Source organism: Chrysemys picta, chromosome 12, assembly GCF_011386835.1.
Source record: "Chrysemys picta bellii isolate R12L10 chromosome 12, ASM1138683v2, whole genome shotgun sequence".
Taxonomy (NCBI): Eukaryota; Metazoa; Chordata; order Testudines; family Emydidae; genus Chrysemys; species Chrysemys picta.
This window is the reverse complement of record NC_088802.1, coordinates 11,518,896-11,536,171: the sequence shown is the minus strand read 5'-3', so window position 1 is coordinate 11,536,171 and position 17,276 is coordinate 11,518,896. Positions and strand designations below refer to the sequence as shown.

At 48.3% G+C, this 17,276-nt stretch overlaps 2 protein-coding genes across 8 annotated transcripts in view; both read right to left on the bottom strand.

The window, feature by feature from the left end:
- Positions 1-17,276, bottom strand: part of LOC122172976 (zinc finger protein 585A-like) — a 51,493-nt gene that overhangs the window by 17,041 nt on the left and 17,176 nt on the right. For 2 of the 7 annotated variants that reach the window (XM_065564350.1, XM_065564351.1), the window contains exons 1-5: positions 5,752-5,980; positions 4,761-4,946; positions 3,395-3,480; positions 2,797-2,923; positions 40-153 (exon numbers count right to left, since the gene is read on the bottom strand). In XM_065564350.1, the coding sequence (XP_065420422.1) occupies positions 40-153; positions 2,797-2,923; positions 3,395-3,418 (265 nt within the window). In that variant the 5' untranslated portion in view covers positions 3,419-3,480; positions 4,761-4,946; positions 5,752-5,980. Of the gene's footprint in view, positions 1-39; positions 154-2,796; positions 2,924-3,394; positions 3,481-4,760; positions 4,947-5,647; positions 6,803-17,276 lie in introns of those variants that run through there. The other 5 variants (XM_065564352.1, XM_065564349.1, XM_065564346.1 and 2 more) reach the window with 5 other exon arrangements.
- The window catches only part of LOC101933603 (zinc finger protein 850-like), an 89,289-nt gene continuing 83,060 nt past the window's right edge, over positions 11,048-17,276 (bottom strand). The window contains exon 5 of the mRNA XM_065564364.1: positions 11,048-12,966. Within this exon, the coding sequence (XP_065420436.1) occupies positions 12,824-12,966 (143 nt within the window). The 3' untranslated portion in view covers positions 11,048-12,823. The remainder of the gene's footprint in view (positions 12,967-17,276) is intronic.

The following is a 17,276-nucleotide window of genomic DNA, read 5'->3' as shown; positions in this document are numbered from 1 at the left end:
TTCCTTCATTCACCAGACGGTTTTTGTGTCAGTCCTCACCTGTGTGGGCACCTCTTGGGATCTCTCTTTCCTCGCAGGCCTGGAGATCGGGCACCCACGGCTCTTCTCCTCGTTCCAGCCGGGTGATCAGGTCAGGTTTGGGAAGGGGGAATCCTGTGCAGGTGGTGAAATCAGAGCAGATCAGGGTGTGTGGAGGATTGGGAGAGCGTCTGTCAAACTGGAACCTTTCTCTCTGCTGTGCTGGGGGAACATAGAATCCAAGAGGATGGGAACATGGTCACTGAGCTCCCTCGGGGGAGACAGACGTCTGGGGAGGTGTGGGGAATTGTGATGCCCTAACGAGGAGTTCCTAGGATCTGTGCTCTTGGGGGGCCCTGCTGACGCACATCCAGCTCTGGAGTTAAACCCCTGCCTATTTTTAATCCGGCAGAGCCCAGAGCCCTCCCCATGGCTGGAGCTGTTACCAAAGAGGGAGGTGAACAGGGATTCTGTGTGTGAATGAGAAACAACACAGACAGGATAATACATGGCTTCTCCACCTGGAAAGCTAGTGGGGGGTGGGGTGGGAATGATTTTGTATATTACTTAGGTTTTGACACCGTTTTGAGAGTGTACAGAAATAAAAACAACCCAGGAAACTACAGTCCAGTTAGTTTAACTTCTGTGCCAGGGAAGATAATGGAGCAAGTAATTCAGGAAATCATCTGCAAACACTTGGAAGCTGGTAAGTTGATAGAGAATAGCCAGCATGGATTTGTAAAGACAAATCATGTCAAAGCAATCTGATAGCTTTCTTTGATAGGATAATGAGTCTTGTGGATAAGGGAGAAGCGGTGCATGTGGTATACCTAGACTTTAGTAAGGCAATTTATACGGTCTTGCATAATAGCTTTATCAATAAACTAGGTAAATACAACTTAGATGGGGCTACTATAAGGTGGGTACATAACTGGCTGGATAACTGTACTCAGAGAGTAGTTATTAATGGTTCCCAATCCTGCTGGAAAGGTATCACAAGTGGGGTTCTGCATGGATCTGTTTTAGGACGGGCTCTGTTCAATATCTTCATCAACGACTTAGATATTGGCATAGAAAGTACGCTTATCAAGTTTGCAGATGATACCAAACTGGGAGGGATTGCAACTGCTTTGGAGGATAGGGGTCATCATTCAAAAGGATCTGGACAAATTGGAGAAATGGTCTGAGGTAAACAGGATGAAGTTCAATAAAGACAAATGCAAAGTGTTCCACTTAGGAAGGAACAATCAGTTTCACACATACAGAATGGGAAGAGACTGTCTAGGAAGGAGTACGGCAGAAAGGGATCTAGGGGTTATAGTGGACCACAAGCTAAATATGAGTCAACAGTGTGACGCTGTTGCAAAAAAAGCAAACGTGATTCTGGGATGTATTAACAGGTGTGTTGTGAGGAAGACATGAGAAGTCATTCTTCCGCTCTACTCTGCGCTGGTTAGGCCTCAACTGGAGTATTGTGTCCAGTTCTGGGCACTGCATTTCAAGAAAGATGTGGAGAAATTGGAGAGGGTCCAGAGAAGAGCAACAAGAATGATTAAAGGTCTTGAGAACATGACCTATGAAGGAAGGCTGAAAGAACTGGGTTTGTTTAGTTTGGAAAAGAGAAGACTGAGGGGACATGATAGCATTTTTCAGGTATCTAAAAGGGTGTCACAAAAGGAGGGAGAAAACTTGTTCATCTTAGCCTCTAAGGATAGAACAAGAAGCAATGGGCTTAAACTGCAGCAAGGTAGGTTTAGGTTGGACATTAATGAAAAGTTGCTAACTGTCAGGGTGGTTAAACACTGGGATAAATTTCCTAGGGAGGTTGTGGAATCTCCATCTCTGGAGATATTTAAGAGTAGGTTAGATAAATGTGTATCAGGGATGGTCTATACAGTATTTGGTCCTGCCATGCGGGCAGGGGACTGGACTCGATGACCTCTCAAGGTTCCTTCCAGTCCTAGAATCTGTGAAAGTCTATGAAAGTCTCTCTCACATGGCATCTGTGCATTACGGAGCCCATTCCTCTCCAATCTAACTGAGCAGGGAAGAACCTGACCAGTGTCAGACATGCAGACCGCACAGCCAGGGCCGGTTTTAGCAAGAGATGGGCCCCATTCCTGGGGGCGTGGCTTGCCGCAAGCCCCATCCCCAGGAATTGGGCTGCGCTCCGGCTGGAGGTCCAGCCGGGGTCATGAGGCTTGGGTCTGGCCTGGAGCCACTCAGCCGGGCCCGAGACGAATCGAACTCGAGCTGGGCCAGGAGGCCGGACACGGGCCAGGACCCGAGCCGAGTTGCGGGAGCCGGGCCCGGCCCGAGCCAAGGGAGCCGAGCCAAGGGAGCTGGGCCAGAGCCAAGCCGTGGGGGCTGGGACGGAGCGTTCGGCCAGAACCGGGGCCGGCGTCTTGGGAACGGAGCTGCTGGGGCCGGAGGTGCTCGGCCGGTGCCGGACTGGGCCGCGCCATGCCGCGCTTCCCCAGAGCGCTGCTCACATCCCCCTCCCAACCCCTGATTGAGCTTACCAGGTGCTGCCTGCCCGCCCCTGCTTATTTTCAGACTTTCCGCGAACCCCTGATTCACGGGAAGCAGGAGCGGGGGAGGAGCAGGGGGCGGAGCGTTCAGAGGAGGGGAGGAGGGGGAAGTGATCTGGGGGCGGGGTGGAGAGCTGTGGCGCGGGGCCTTCATGGCACGGGGCCCAATTCAGCCGAATCGGCTGAATCGGCCTAAAGCCGGCCCTGTGCACAGCTTCTAAGAACCAAGGGGATGGGAATCCCTTACCCAGCGAGGTCACCGTCTCGTAGTTCTCCTGCATGACGTCCCTGTAGAGAGCTCTCTGAGTGGGGTCCAGCAGAGCCCCCTGCCCCTGGGTGAAATACACCGCCACCTCCTCGAACGTCACCAGCCCCTGAAACAACAAAGGGCCGGAGAAGCTGAATCCCCTCCCCCCCCGCACCCTACTCAGAGCACCCCGGAGGCTTCAGGGGGTAGGGAGAAGGTGGGACTTCCTTGTCCCCCAGAGCAGACGGAGGTGGGCAGGGTCTTCTCATTTCCCACCCACCTGCCAGCCACAGGCTGATATGTGAAGCAGAGCTCTGAGCCGGGGACAGGGAAAGGAACCTCGACAGCTTCCCTTCGTATTTCACAGCAGCCTCTGCCCAGAGGGATGTTTCCTGTGTCAGAAATGGGGGGAAGTTTCCCCTCCCCCCTTCCCTCCTGCCAATGGTCCTTTTCACAAAATCAGGCCCAGGTTGATCATGTTCCAGGAGGTTTATCACATCCTGTCCACTCCCTGCCTGACACTGTGTGTTTCCTGCACCTCCCCGTCTTCAACAAATCCTCCCCACCTCACCCCTGCAGTTCCCTGTAAATCCCTTACCTGAGCTGGCTCCATCACAGCCATTTCCCTTCCCTGTCTTCTGGAAGACGGGACGATCTGGAGCGAAATGTGGACGATTCCTTAGCCTGTTGGGGCAAGAGGGGCAATGGGGGAGGTTATGGAAGGGGCTTGAATCCATAGCCCCCCTGCCCCTGCAGACAGAAGCTCTGGGCTCTGTCGCGCTGGGAAAATCCTCAGTCACTTTACACAGACTCGGCCCTCCCGCCAGCACTGAACACCCTGTGACAGCAGTAGGTCCCTGAAAGGGGCCCTTTGTGCAGAGTCATTTGCCTGCCCAGCTCCAACCCTTTCCCCAGGTCTCTCCATCACCTGCAGGCTGAGGCTCAGACTCAGGGGTTGGTATGGTTAGAGGGGTTCCAGCCATTGGAGAACGTGCCCTTGAGCTGGTCTCAGAGGGGTGTGATGAAGAGGGAATGTTTTTAATATTTTCTCTGAATACTATGTGCGTGCCTCAGTTTCCCCATGTGTTACTCAAGTATTGAACCGGTGGGATACAGGTGTGTGATCATTGCGGAGACCTCTAGAGGGCAGGTGTCACTGCAGAGTGGCTGCCTGGGCACAGAGAATGGCCAAACATTCTCTATTCTGGCCAGCAATGGCTTGAGTCTGTCCTCTGCAAGGAGCCAGCCCCAGATTTTGGAGAACAAAGAGAGAGGCGGAGGCCAGGTGACCTGTTTTCCTGGGAAAGTGAGAAAGCACGGAGGAGGGGCAGCCGGACGTCACTGAGGATGGGGGGCTGAAACCGCGTCAGTCTCTTGTTTTGGGACTCAGCGGGGAGAGCCCAGGGCTGGATCCAGTTTCTGGATTTTCCCCAGGATGGACTTTGCTGAATGGTCCTGTTTTCTGTGCTAACAAGATCTGTTCTATGTTTTCTGTGCTAACAAGGTCCTGCCTCCCCCCACCGCCTGTACCCCATTCTTCTCCCCAGCTCGTAGTCCCAGGCAGCGGGGCTGAAACAATCTGTACCAGATGGGGGGCGTTGAGAGCCATTGAACCAAACTGTAAACCCCGGATAGGATGGAAACCCCTTCAAGCCAGAGGCTGAGGCAGGGCCTCACCAGTGTTGATGCAGCACCTGTGCTTCCCCCCGGCCCTGATTGTGCCCCGGGCCCCGCTCCTTCGCCAGCCCCCAGGTGGGGCCCCCCACCCTGCATTCAGTTTGCCCCCCCCTCAGATCTCCCTGAGCTGCAGCCTTCCTCGCACCAGCGGGGGCAGGGAAACAAAGCAGCAGATGGGGGTTGGGGGATGGGTGGTAACATGATCCTGCCCCGCCCCGCACACACCGGGGGCTGGCGGCAGCTTTCCTGGGCCCAGGGCAGGGAATGGATGCGGGGGTCTCTCTTACCTTCCTCCAAAGGTCTGTGAGTCACTTCCTGCTGCCGGGACTGACCCCAGCGATCGCATCCCCCCAGAGTCGCCTCCCAGCTGCTCCTGGGTCCTAGCGATAAATCCATCACGCCGCAGCATCTCTGTGTCTGGCTCCTGTTCCACTAACAGGCTCTCAGGACAGAAGGGAGGAACCGTCTTCCATCTAGCACGGGAAATGGGTGACACATTTTTATAAAATACTCTAGGTGACAGGACCTTTCTTTCCAGTGTCCCCGGAAAGGTGCAGATGGCCATGTTGTGAACTCCTTAAGGTGTAACCAGAAGAATTTTGATAGTTGAAACGGTTACTTTTTACATGCTATTTTCATCCCTAATCTGGACACCTGCCTTGTAGCTTCAGAGCCCTTAGGCGGATGCCTCCACCAACCCCCAAAGCTTCCCTGACTATTTGCAGTAAAAGAATTCCCCTCTGGCTGCTGGGAGGGAGCGGGTGGATGAGGGACGAGGGATGGAGGGACCTGGGCAGTGTAAACTTGGGCCTCTGACACTCTGCACACTGGGCAAGACACACGGGGCCATTGTCATAGGGATGTAACTCTGGCTGGCTTCAGAACTTCCTCAGCCTGTGCCAAGGTCTGCACCGGCCCCTGCAGCCGCTGAACAGCAGAGTCACAAATGGCAGGAGTGGACGGGGTGTGTGGGGAACACCAAGACTCTCTGAAACTTCTGTGAAAAGGATCAAACTTTGATCTGTCTGGTTCGCCATCTGTCCCGGGCTCACAGAGCTCACACGGTGGTTCCCATAGAGGAGGCTGCCCAGGAGTACAAGGTAGGGAATTCCTGTCAAGTTTAATGGGTAATAACTTTGGATTTTAATTACAGGCTAATTTCACTGAAAGTTACCTGGCACAGGCATGATGCATCATTCAGCTCTCTAAACCCTTCATGGTACGGGAGATGCTGTGTCATAACCATACAGCTAAGGGTAGCCTTGAATTCCTCCTTACCTGAAGAGGTTAAGCAGCTCAAATAACCTGGTTGGCATCTGACCAAAAGGACCAATGGGGAAAGAAGATGCTTGGAAATCTTGGGGGGGGGGGGGAGGGGGAAGGCTTTGTTTGTTCTCTTTGTTCCTGTTCTCTCTTGGAGCCAGAGAGGGACCAGGCAGAAAAAACAACATGTCTTAAAATCCTGCCTATGGAAATAAGCATCTAGAATGACAAAAATAGTAAGAAAAGCCAGGCAAGGCGTGTTAGATTATCTTTTGTTTTAGCTTGTGAATTTTTCCTTTCAGGAAGTTAACTACCCTGCCCTCAGGCAGAGAAAGAAAAACTCCAGCTGCTCTCAGCTTTAAAAAAAAAAAAAAAAAAAAAAGGCCTTTTTTAAAAAAAAACCTCCCTGCTTTTCAAGCAGTGAAAAGGAGAGTGAAAAAATCATTTTAAACCCTCTGTGGTTCTGGTTCAAAATGATCCCACCGCTCTGCCATCATGTCAGGGTTCCCTCTCCACTCTGAACTCTGGGGTACAGAAATGGGGACCCGCATGAAAGCCCCCCTAAGCTTATTTCTACCAGCTTAGGTTAAAAACTTCTCCAAGGCACAAATCCTTTATCCTTGGACGGTGTGATGCCACCACCAAGCGATTTAGACAAAGAATCAGGGAACGGACCACTTGGAATTCCTATTTCCCCCAAATATCCCCCCAGGCCCTACACCCGCTTTCCTGGTGAAGCTTGAGCATAATATCCTCACCAATTGGTTACAAAGTGAGCACAAATCGACCCCCTGGGTCTTAGGACGCTGAAAATCAATCAGGTTCTTAAAAGATTTTTTTTTTTAAATAAAATCTAAAAGAATCACCTCTGTAAAATCAGGATGGAAGATAACTTTACAGGGTAACAAAAGATTCACAAACACAGAAGAACTCCCTCTAGGCTTAGTTTCAAAGTTACAAAACACAGGCATAAACCTCCCTCTAGCAAAGGGAAAATTCACAAGCTAAAACAAAAGATAATCTAACACGCCTTGCCTGGCTTTACTTACTATTTTTGTCATTCTAGATGCTTATTTCCATAAGCAGGGTTTTAAGAGGTTTTTTTTTTTCTGCCTGGTCCCTCTCTGGCTCCAAGACAGAACACAAACAAAGCCTTCCCCTCCCAATTTGAAAGTATCTCCTTTCCCCATTGGTCCTTTTGGTCAGGTGCCAACCAGGTTATTTGAGCTTCTTAACCCCTTACAGATAAGGAGGAATTCTAGACTACCCTTAGCTGTATGGTTATGACATGCTGAAACAAAATAACTGATTTGACAGAGTGGCAACAGAGGCAAGTCTTTAACGATAACTGATGTGGGAAAATGTCCTCTGAGATTCTGATGGGGATTATTGAAAATCTTCATCATATAAAGAATTCTACCAATCCCAAAGAATCAGAAACATCACTCACCAAGTTAATGAATACTTCAGTTCTTACCCAAATACAGTAACTCCTCACTTAAAGTCATCCAGGTTAAGGTTGTTTCGTTGTTACGTTGCTGATCAATTAGGGAACATTCTCGTTTAAAGTTGTGCAATGCTCCCTTCTAACGTTTGGCAGCTGCTTGCTTTGTCTACTGCTTGCAGGAAGAGCAGCCCATTGGAGCGAGCTGGTGTGGGCTTGGAACCAGGGTGGACCGGCAGCCCCCTATCAGCTCCCCTCTCCCCAAAGTTCCCTGTGCAGCAGCTGACTGCAGTTCAGCTGTGTCCCTCCCCGCACTGCCATGTGCTGCTCCTGCCCTCTGCCTTGGAGCTGTTCTCCAAGATGCCTGCTTGCTGTGCCGGGGGGGAGGGAAGGAAGAGGGGGGCTGTCAGGGTATTCCCCTTCCCCCCTGATCCTGCACCCCGCTTAATGCTCATATCTCCCTCCATTCCTGCTGCCTTGCAGAGTGAGAGAGTTAACCCTTGAGGGCTCAGGCAATTGCTAGTTCATCATTTAGCAGTAAGGGAAATATCCCACCCTCTGACTCCTCCACCTCAACCAAGCTTCACAATCATCATCACTGTGTACCAGTATTAAATTGTTTGTTTAAAACTTATACTGTGTGTGTTTATATATATATAAACACACACAGTATATATATATAGTCTTTTGTCTGGTGAAAAAAATTTCCCTGGAACCCAACCCCCTCAGTTACATTAATTCTTATGGGGAAATTGGATTTGCTTAACATCGTTTTGCTTAAAGTCGCATTTTTTAGGAATATAACTACAAGGTTAAGTGAGAAGTTACTGTACACACTTAAAGCCAATTCTTGTTATCTAAACTAGGATTTATTAAAAGAAGATAAGATAGCATTGGCTAAAAAATCATTAGACATACAAACGCAAATAGAGTCCTTAGGTCAGTTTCACCATAGAGATGACACGTTAGAATTGAAGAGAGTCCTTTTCAGAATCATTTCATCACTTTCTAGTCCAATGTCCAAATGTTCAATATCAGGGCAGTCCCAAGGGGACTGGAGATCTCAGTCTTACGACTCAAACTCGCCCTGAATAAAGCTTAAGAAGATCGGACATAAAAGGATCAGGTCCCAAGAGTTTATATAGACATTTTTGCAGCCTCTCGACAGCAGGCAGTCCTTGAGGGAACAAGAGGTTTTGGAAGTAACCTCCTATTTCCCAAACATCAAAGGTAATTAAACTACATGGATTAACATAAGGTAATTATCCATAAAGCCGTTCATAGACAGTTTAGCACAAACTTTAAAGATAGATATATATACAATGATATTATTACACCCAATTTTAATCTAAATGTTAATATTTCCTTTTGACTTCTGAATTAACAAAATACAGTCCTAGATAGGAACCCTTTGGTTACACTGCTTATCTATATCTTGTTACAGATTAACATAGACTACTACAAGTACTATGTTCTAGGGCTGTCAAGCGAATAAAAAAATGAATCATGATTAATCGCACTGCTAAACAATAATAGAATGTCATTTATTTAAATATTTTGGATCTTTTATACATTTTCAAATATATTGATTTCAACTGCAACACAGAATACACTCCATGCATCTGATGAAGTGGGTTATAGCCCACAAAACCTTATGCCCAAATAAATTTGTTAGTCTCTAAGATGCCATAGGGACTCCTCGTTGTTTTTACAGAATATAAAGTGTACAGTGAGCCCTTTATATTTTTATTACAAATACTTGCACTGTAAAAAACAAAAGAAATAGTATTTTTCAATTCACCGACTGCAAGTACTGTAGTGCAATCTCTTTATCATGAAAGTTGAACTTACAAATGTAGAATTATGTACAAAAAATAACTGCATTGAAAAATAAAACAATGTAAAACTTTAGAGCCTAAGACTCCACTCAGTCCTACTTCGCGTACAGCCAATCACTCAGAAAAACAAGTTTGGTTACAATTTGCAGGAGATAATGCTTCCCCCTTCTTGTTTACAATGTCACCTGAACGTGAGAACAGGTATACGCGTGGCATTATTGCAGCCGGCATTGCAAGATATTTATGTGCCAGTTGCGCTAAAGAGTCATATGTCCCTTCCTGCTTCAACCACCATTCCAGAGGACATGCATCCATGCTACAGATGGGTTCTAATCGATAATGATCCATACCAGACCGGACTGACGTGCTCATTCTCATCAACTCAGTCAGATGCCACTAGCAGAAGGTTTATTTTCTATTTTGGTGGTTCGGGTTCTGTAGTTTCCCAGTCAGCATGTCCCTCTTTTAAGACTTCTGAAAGCATGCTCCACACCTCGTCCTGCTCTTATTTTGGAAGGTACTTCAGATCCCTAAACACTGAGCAGAGTGCTGTAGCTATCTTTAGAAATCTCACATTGTTACTTTCTTTGCATTTTGTCAAATCTGCAGTGAAAGTGTCCTTAAAATGAACATGTGCTAGGTCATTCTCCGTGACTTCTATATTATGAAATATTTGGCAGCATGTGTGTAAAACAGAACAGGGGACATACAATTCTCCTCCAAGGAGTTCAATCACAAATGTATCTAATGAATTATTTTTTTTAAATGAGCATTGTCAGCATGGAAGCATGTCCACTTGAATCGTGGCCGAAGCACGAAGGGACATATGCATGTTTAGCTTCTCGGCTCTCCAAGCGCTGGTCAAGTGTAGTTAGTCTCTTGGTCTATCCAAGGCCGTGATCAAGTGTCTTGATGTTTTTGGTCTTTTGGCCTTGAGATGAAAACCTTGTCTTTGTTTCTGGGACCTTGAAGTGAAAAAATTATCTAAATTATATCTTGCACATCAATACCTTGCATTGCCAGCTACAAACGTGCCATGGGAACACCTTCTCACACTTTCAGATGACATCATAAATTAGAAGCAGGCAGCATTATGTCCCATAAATGTAAACAAACTTCTTTGTCTTAGCGATTGGCAGAAAAAGAAGTAGCACTTAATTGACTTCTAGACACTAGAGTTCTTAATTGCTTTATTTTTGAGAGCACTTATACAATTAAAATAATCTCTGTTTCTAAGTTACACTTTCCTGATAAAGAGATTGCACTACAGTACTTCTATGAGGTGAATTGAAAAATATTTTATTTTGTTTTGAATGTTTACAGTACAAATATTTGTAATAAAAAATAATATAAAGTGAGCACTGTACACTTCCTCTTCTTTGTTGTGAGAGAAATCATTATATATGAAAATGCAGAAGAACATCCAAAAACATTTAACAAATTTCAATTGCTAGTCTATTGTTTTACAATTGGATTCATCAAGTTTAATTTTTCTAACCACGATGAATTTTTTTGAGTTAATCACATGAGTTAACTGCAATTAATGAACAACACTACTATTTTCTTCCAATTTCTTAACAATACCAGGTTACATTTCAAAGTTCTAGTCTGTATTACTTGGAATGTCCGCAAATACCATTTACACACTTTTCTAACATCTCTATAAAGGTTGAAGCTGGGTCAATTAGCCTGCAAGGTTCTTAACGCTTTCGGGCCTGATGTTTAACAAGGTCTGACCTCTGTATGAAACTTTCCCCACAGTCTAAGCCCTTATGGGGTCTCTCTCCAATGTGGACTGCTTGATGTAAAACAAGGTTTGACCTCCGTATGAAACTTTTCCCTCAGTCTAAGCAGTGGTGTAGACAGGTTCTAACATCAGGGGAAGCGAACACATAAAAAAAAAGGCGCCACCCGACATATCAAATTACTAATTACATACTTTTAAATTCGTTATACATATTTATTTTGCACCTAAAAACACAAGAATGGTATTGTTATTTTGGATTTAAAATATAAAAACAGTTTTACAGTATGACATCTATTTATATTGTATATAAAATCGAAACATAAAAACACGTGTTATTTACTTATTTTATATTTCAAAAGATAAGATCAAAACAATATGATCGTCTATGAAGCAACTACAACAGCCTCTTTCAGCTAAGCTTCATTCTAGCAAAGTTATCTATTACTTTATTATAATCTACTTCAGTAGCTAACTGTCTTTCAATGGAGAGCAAAGCTAACCTAGACAATCTATCTTCACCCATTGTAGAGCGCAAGTAGGACTTTATAAGTTTGAGTCGGCTAAAGGGTCGTTCCACAACTGCGCTACTTATTGGCAAGGTCAGTGTCAAGGCTGCTTCCCCACTCTGAACTTTAGGGTACAAATGTGGGGGCCTGCATGAAATCTTCTAAGCTTAACTACCAGCTTAGATCTGGTCCGCTGCCACCATTCCCAAGTGGATTCCTTTCCCTGGGAAACCTTGAGAAACTCTTCACCAATTCCCTGGTGAATACAGATCCAAACCCCTTGGATCTTAAAGCACGGAGAAATGAACCATTCCCCCTCCTTCCTTTCACCAACTCCTGGTGAATACAGATCCAACCCCCTTGGATCTAAAAACAAGGAAAAATCAATCAGGTTCTTAAAAAGAAGGCTTTTAATTAAAGAAAAAGGTATAAATCATCTCTGTAAAATCAGTATGGAAAATAACTTTACAGGGTAATAAAACTTAAAGAGCTCAGAGGACCTCCCTCTAGCCTCATGTTCAAAGTATAGCAAACAAAGATAAACACTCTAGTAAAAGGTACATTTACAAGTTGAGAAAACAAAGGAAAAACTAACACGCCTTGCCTGGCTATTTACTTACAAGTTTGAAATAGGAGAGACTTGTTTAGAAAGATGTGGAGAACCTGAATTGATGTCTGGTCCCTCTCAGTCCCGAGAGCAAATGACTTCCCAAACAAAGAGCACAAACAAAAGCCTCCCCCCCCCCAAGATTTGAAAGTATCTTGTCCCCTTATTGGTCCTTTGGGTCAGGTGTCAGCCAGGTTACCCGAGCTTCTTAACCCTTTACAGGTAAAAGGATTTTGGAGTCTCTGGCCAAGAGGGATTTTATAGTACTGTACACAGGAGAGCTGTTACCCTTCCCTTTATAGTTATGACAGTCAGAGAAATGTTGTACAATCTCAAAAGGTTAGGATAAATGCAACACATATCATTGGCGATCATGAATTTCAGTACACTGTTGATGGTGGGTTTCTCGTCGACACTTGACTTTAGCCTATCGCTAGTGCTCATGTCTTTGTACATGTCTTTAAATGAAAGAAACTCTTCCACAATTTTGGTTTGACTGTCGATCACATCTGAGTACGTCTGCCAAAAATTCTAATTTCTTCACATTATCAGCGTTGTCAAAATGCTTTGGATCTAAACCACTAAATTTGGCAGCCACATTTTTAAAATGCTCGAATCTTTTACTCCTGCTATTTATAACAGAATCTAAGGACACTAAGTAGGATTCAACTATGAATTTCTCCCGGGCATCAAATATTCCTTCTTCATCCTCTACAATTTCCTCATGGAATCTTTTTCTCTTACATATTCTGTGCTGCTTATATTCCGTAGTAATATCACATTTTCAAACCAACTCGGTTGCTTCCTTCTCAATCTGTTTGAATTCAGATTCAAATTCACTTCAAATGTTTTTCATATCATTTTCAAAAATCTGAATCAAATGAGAAGCTGTTACCAGATCGAGACTACTTTTCTGTAAATAGGTGGATAGATGGAAAGCCTTCTTTAGCATTTTACTCCAGAATATAAGAAGAAGTAGGCCTCCAACCTCACATATTTTGAGAATTCTTTTACTTGATTTGCATCTTCCTTCATCTTCTTTCTGTCCCACCCGGATAGTTTCTTCTTCTTAGTGCGCTTATCCATCCCTTATCAGAAACAAATAAAATAAATATGAACAATATACGATTTTTAAATAAATCACATTTTAAAAACAAACTCTCCACACAGCAGCCAGGTCAATTTCACAGATCTATGATTTGATGCCCGTCAAATTTGGTCAGCAAAGTGTTAAATGATTTGTTGAAAAGGTGCCACATAATTCAAAACTAGAGGAGAAGCTAAAACAATCCGCACACTAAGAAGTAATCAAACAGACTGAACTATTTGAAATCATCCAAAGGGTTCAGCATTTGTTTACACCACAGGAAACAATTCTTATGAGTATGCATGCTTGTGTGGGTGCCTGGGTGAGTGAGTGTACATGTCAACCGATAAAAAAAGTGCCAACAAAAGGGCGAAGACAAAATGTTTAAACAAATTTGGGCCCCTTGGCTCTTGCAAGGGATTCACGTGTTACAAGACCAACTAATGCTGTAGTGGTAAGTGTTACAAGTGTACAGACAACGTTTCTACCGCATTTGATTATGTGATGGAAGCTTCTCCAGAAGAAAATGACACAGTTCAAAAATTATTTGGATGTACCCGTGTCGGAATGCGCTCTTTCATCGGCATTCTTTTGTCGGTGCTTTTTTTCCCTGCGTTATTTTGTTGCTCGGCCACAGGCACCAACTTTCCTTGGCGCCGGTGGGAGCTCGCACCCCCACCCGGCCCCGACCCAACTCCACCCCTCCCTGCCCCTATTGTACCCCTCCCCAAATACCCGCCCCCTGCCCTGCCTCTTCCCCAGCGTACTGCATTCCCCCTCCTCCCTCCCCCCTCACTCCCAGGCTTGCCACACAAATCAGCTGTTTCACGGCGCAAGCGCTGGGGAGCCAGGGGGAGAAGCAGAATGTGGCGGCGCGCTCAGGGGAGGGGGTGGAGCGGAGGCAGAGGGGAGCTGGGCCGGGGGGTGGGGACCAGAGAGCTGCCAGTGGGTGCTCAGCACCCACCAATTTTCCCCGTGGGTGCGCCAGACCCGGACCAGCCACTTTTGGAGAATGTGCTCAGTGGGTGCAGCCTCTCCCCCTGCTCACCCCCTAGCTACGCTACCGAGTCTAAGCACTTATGGTGTCTCTCTCCAGTGTGGACTGCTTGATGATTAACAAGGTCTGACCTCTGTCTGAAACTTTCCCCACAGTCTAAGCACTTATGAGGTCTCTCTCCAGTGTGGACTGCTTGATGTAAAACAATGTGTGACCTCCATATGAAACTTTTTCCACAGTCCAAACACTTATGCACTCTTCCCACAAAGGTCCCCTGTGATTCCCTGTGCCCAGGAACTTCCTGCTGTTAATTCCCCTCCTCCTTCTCACTCACTCTCCCATCACCTGCTTGGACAGAGACACAATCCAGACAGAAGTCATTGTGCTGGGGAGAAATTAAGAGGAATAGCACCGAGGGAAAAGCAACATACTAAAGCTGCACAGACGGAGCAATTGGATTCTGCCTCCACATCCCACCCAAATTTTCACAGAGAAGGAACGTCGGGAAGGAAACTCCTGCAGGTAAGAGGACACGTGGGAAGCGATGTCAGTGATATCTGCTGACTGTAACCCTGCCCTGGGTGAGATGAGGAAGAACTGAGGGCAGTTACTGATACCACATTTCTGGGATTCTCAACTTCTTCCTTCATTCCCCAGATAGTTTCTGTGTCAGTCCTCACCTGTGTGGGCGCCTCTTGGGATCTCTCTTTCCTCACAGGCCTGGAGATTGGGCACCCATGGCTCTTCTCCTCATTCCAGACAGCTGAGCAGGTCAGGTTTTGGAAGGGGGAATCCTGTGCAGGGAATGAAATCAGAGCAGATCAAGATGCATGGAGGATTGAGAAAGTGTCTGTCAGAAAGGACATTCCATGAGTGGAACCTGTCCCTGTGCTGTGCTTAGGGTGACCAGACATCCCGATTTTATCAGGACTGTCCCGATATTTCCATGTTTGTCCCGCGTCCCGACCGATGTGCGGTTGGGACACTGGACAAACAAGGAAATGCTCCAGAGCCCGGAAGTGCTCGCGCCCCCCCCCCCCAACTCCGCCCCCTCTTCCCCCCATTGGCTCCCTCCCCGAATCCCCACCTCTTCCCCAGGCTCACCATTCCTCCTCCCACCACAAGCGCTGGAGGGAGGCCCGGGAGACGCAGGCGGAGCGCAGGGCTGGGGTGAGTAAGTGTCCGGGCTGGCCCCGAGCAGGCAGGACTCAGTCGGGTGGTAGGAAGAGTACGGGGGTGGCCCGCGGGGCAGGCGGCGGCTGTTCTCCCTCCCTGGGAAGAGGGACTTGGGAGCTGCCTCTGATGCAGCTCCCACTGCCGCGGGGGGCGGAAGCGGCCGATGTCCAAGCTCGGCGGCTGCGGCTCTGGTGCTCGGGCCTGAACCCCCCGAGCCCGGGCCTGTTGCGGGGACCCAGCAGTGCGAAAACTGCGCCAACCCCCTGGCCACTTGCGTCTGGGCTGCTGCCCAGCTGGTGCAATCCCGCGGCGGCCCCGGGGCGGAGGCATTGGCAGCCCAGGCCCATTTGTTTCCCTGCAGGACCTGAGCAGGATGGGGGGGGCTGGGGCCTGCTGCCCCCACTCCAGGGCCGCCGTGGGATAGCACCAGCTGGGCAGCAGCCCAGACGCGACTGGCCAGGGGCTGGGTACACGCAGCGTGCGCACTGCTGGGTCCCCGCAGCAGGCCCAGGCTCGGGGGGTTCAGGCCCGGGTGCCAGAGCCGCAGCCGCTGAGCTTGGCCATCGTCCGCTTCCTCCCCCATGGCAGTGGGAGCTGCAGCAGCGGCTGCTCCTGAGTCCCGCTGCCTGGGGTGGAGAACAGCCGCCGCCTGGCCCCGCAGGCCGCCCACCTACTCTCCCTACCGCTCAACTGAGTCCTGCCTGCTCAGGGCCAGGCCGGACTCTCACTCACCCTGGCCCCACGCTTCCCCTGCGTCTCCCGGGCCTCCCTCCAGCGCTTGTAGAGGAAGTGTGTTTTTTTCTTTTTTTTGCCACACCCCCCCCATCCCGATATTTGACTTGGGTGATCTGGTCACCCTAGCTGTGCTAGGGAATGTGGAATCTAAGAGGACAGGAACATGGTCATTGAGCCCCCTCGGGGGAGGCAGACATTTGGGGATGTGAGGGGAATTGTGATGCACACCCAGCTCTAGTGTTAAACCCCTGCCTATTTCTAAACCTGCGGAACCCAGAGCCCTCCACCGGGCTGGAGCTGTTCCCAAGGAGGAGGGAGAAGAGGGATTCTGTGTGTGACCGAGAAACAACATAGACAGGACAATACACGGCTTCTCCACCTTGCAAGCTGGGGGGGTCCGGTGGGGATGATTTAATATGTGCCTTAGGTTTTGACACCCTGGTCTCATTGGAGAGTGATGAGGGAAGAACCTGACCAGTGTCAGACACGCAGACCCCCCCAGCTTCCAATAGCCAAGGGGTCAGGAATCCCTTACCCAGCGAGGTCACCATCTCGTAGTTCTCCTGCATGACATCCCTGTAGAGGGCTCTCTTAGTGGGGTCCAGCAGTGCTCCCTGCCCCTGGGTAAAATACACAGCTAACTCCTCGAAGGTCACCGGCTCCTGAAACAACAAGAATCCCCAACCCAGCACTTGCTGCCCCAGCTACAATCACACTAGTTACAGGGGAGGAGGGACAGAAAAGCAGAATCCTCCCCCCACCATGCTCAGAGCAGCCAGGAGGCTCCAGGGTGTGGGGAGAAGGTGAGAGCTCCTTGGTCCCCCCAGCAGACCGGCAGGGTCTTCTCATTTCTCAGACGCCTCCCAGCCACAGGAAGTATTTGTGGGCCCCCCTGGGGCAAGGTGCAGGGGGCAGGATGGTCAGTCTCCAGAGCGAAGGGTGGGCTGGGGGCAATGAGGCTTAGCACGGTGGGAGTGGCCCCACTCTCCTCAGTCCAGCAGAGGGCACTGTTTACAAACCAGCCCAGCCCTGTGCTGCCAGCATGCCCCTTCCCCTTATGGGCGGGGCCTGCACCACACTACTCCCCTGCTTAGAGCCCCTTACTTATGCCCAGCACCCCATCGCCCACAGACCTCCCCCGCTGGCCTCCCACCACAACTGCACAGGACCCTGCACACCACACTGCTCGCCCAGTGCCCCCACCCATGTACCTCCCCACTGCCCACCTCCTTCCTCACAGTCCCACCAAGCACAGCTGCACAGCACCCATATTCCTGAGGGGATTCTGCACCAAACAATTAAAAATTCTGCACACACTATTTTAAAATTCTGCAAATGTTGTCAATAAATAAATGTGGAGGCTCCAACATGGCAGGGGGGAGCACAGGCCACTGGTTGCATGG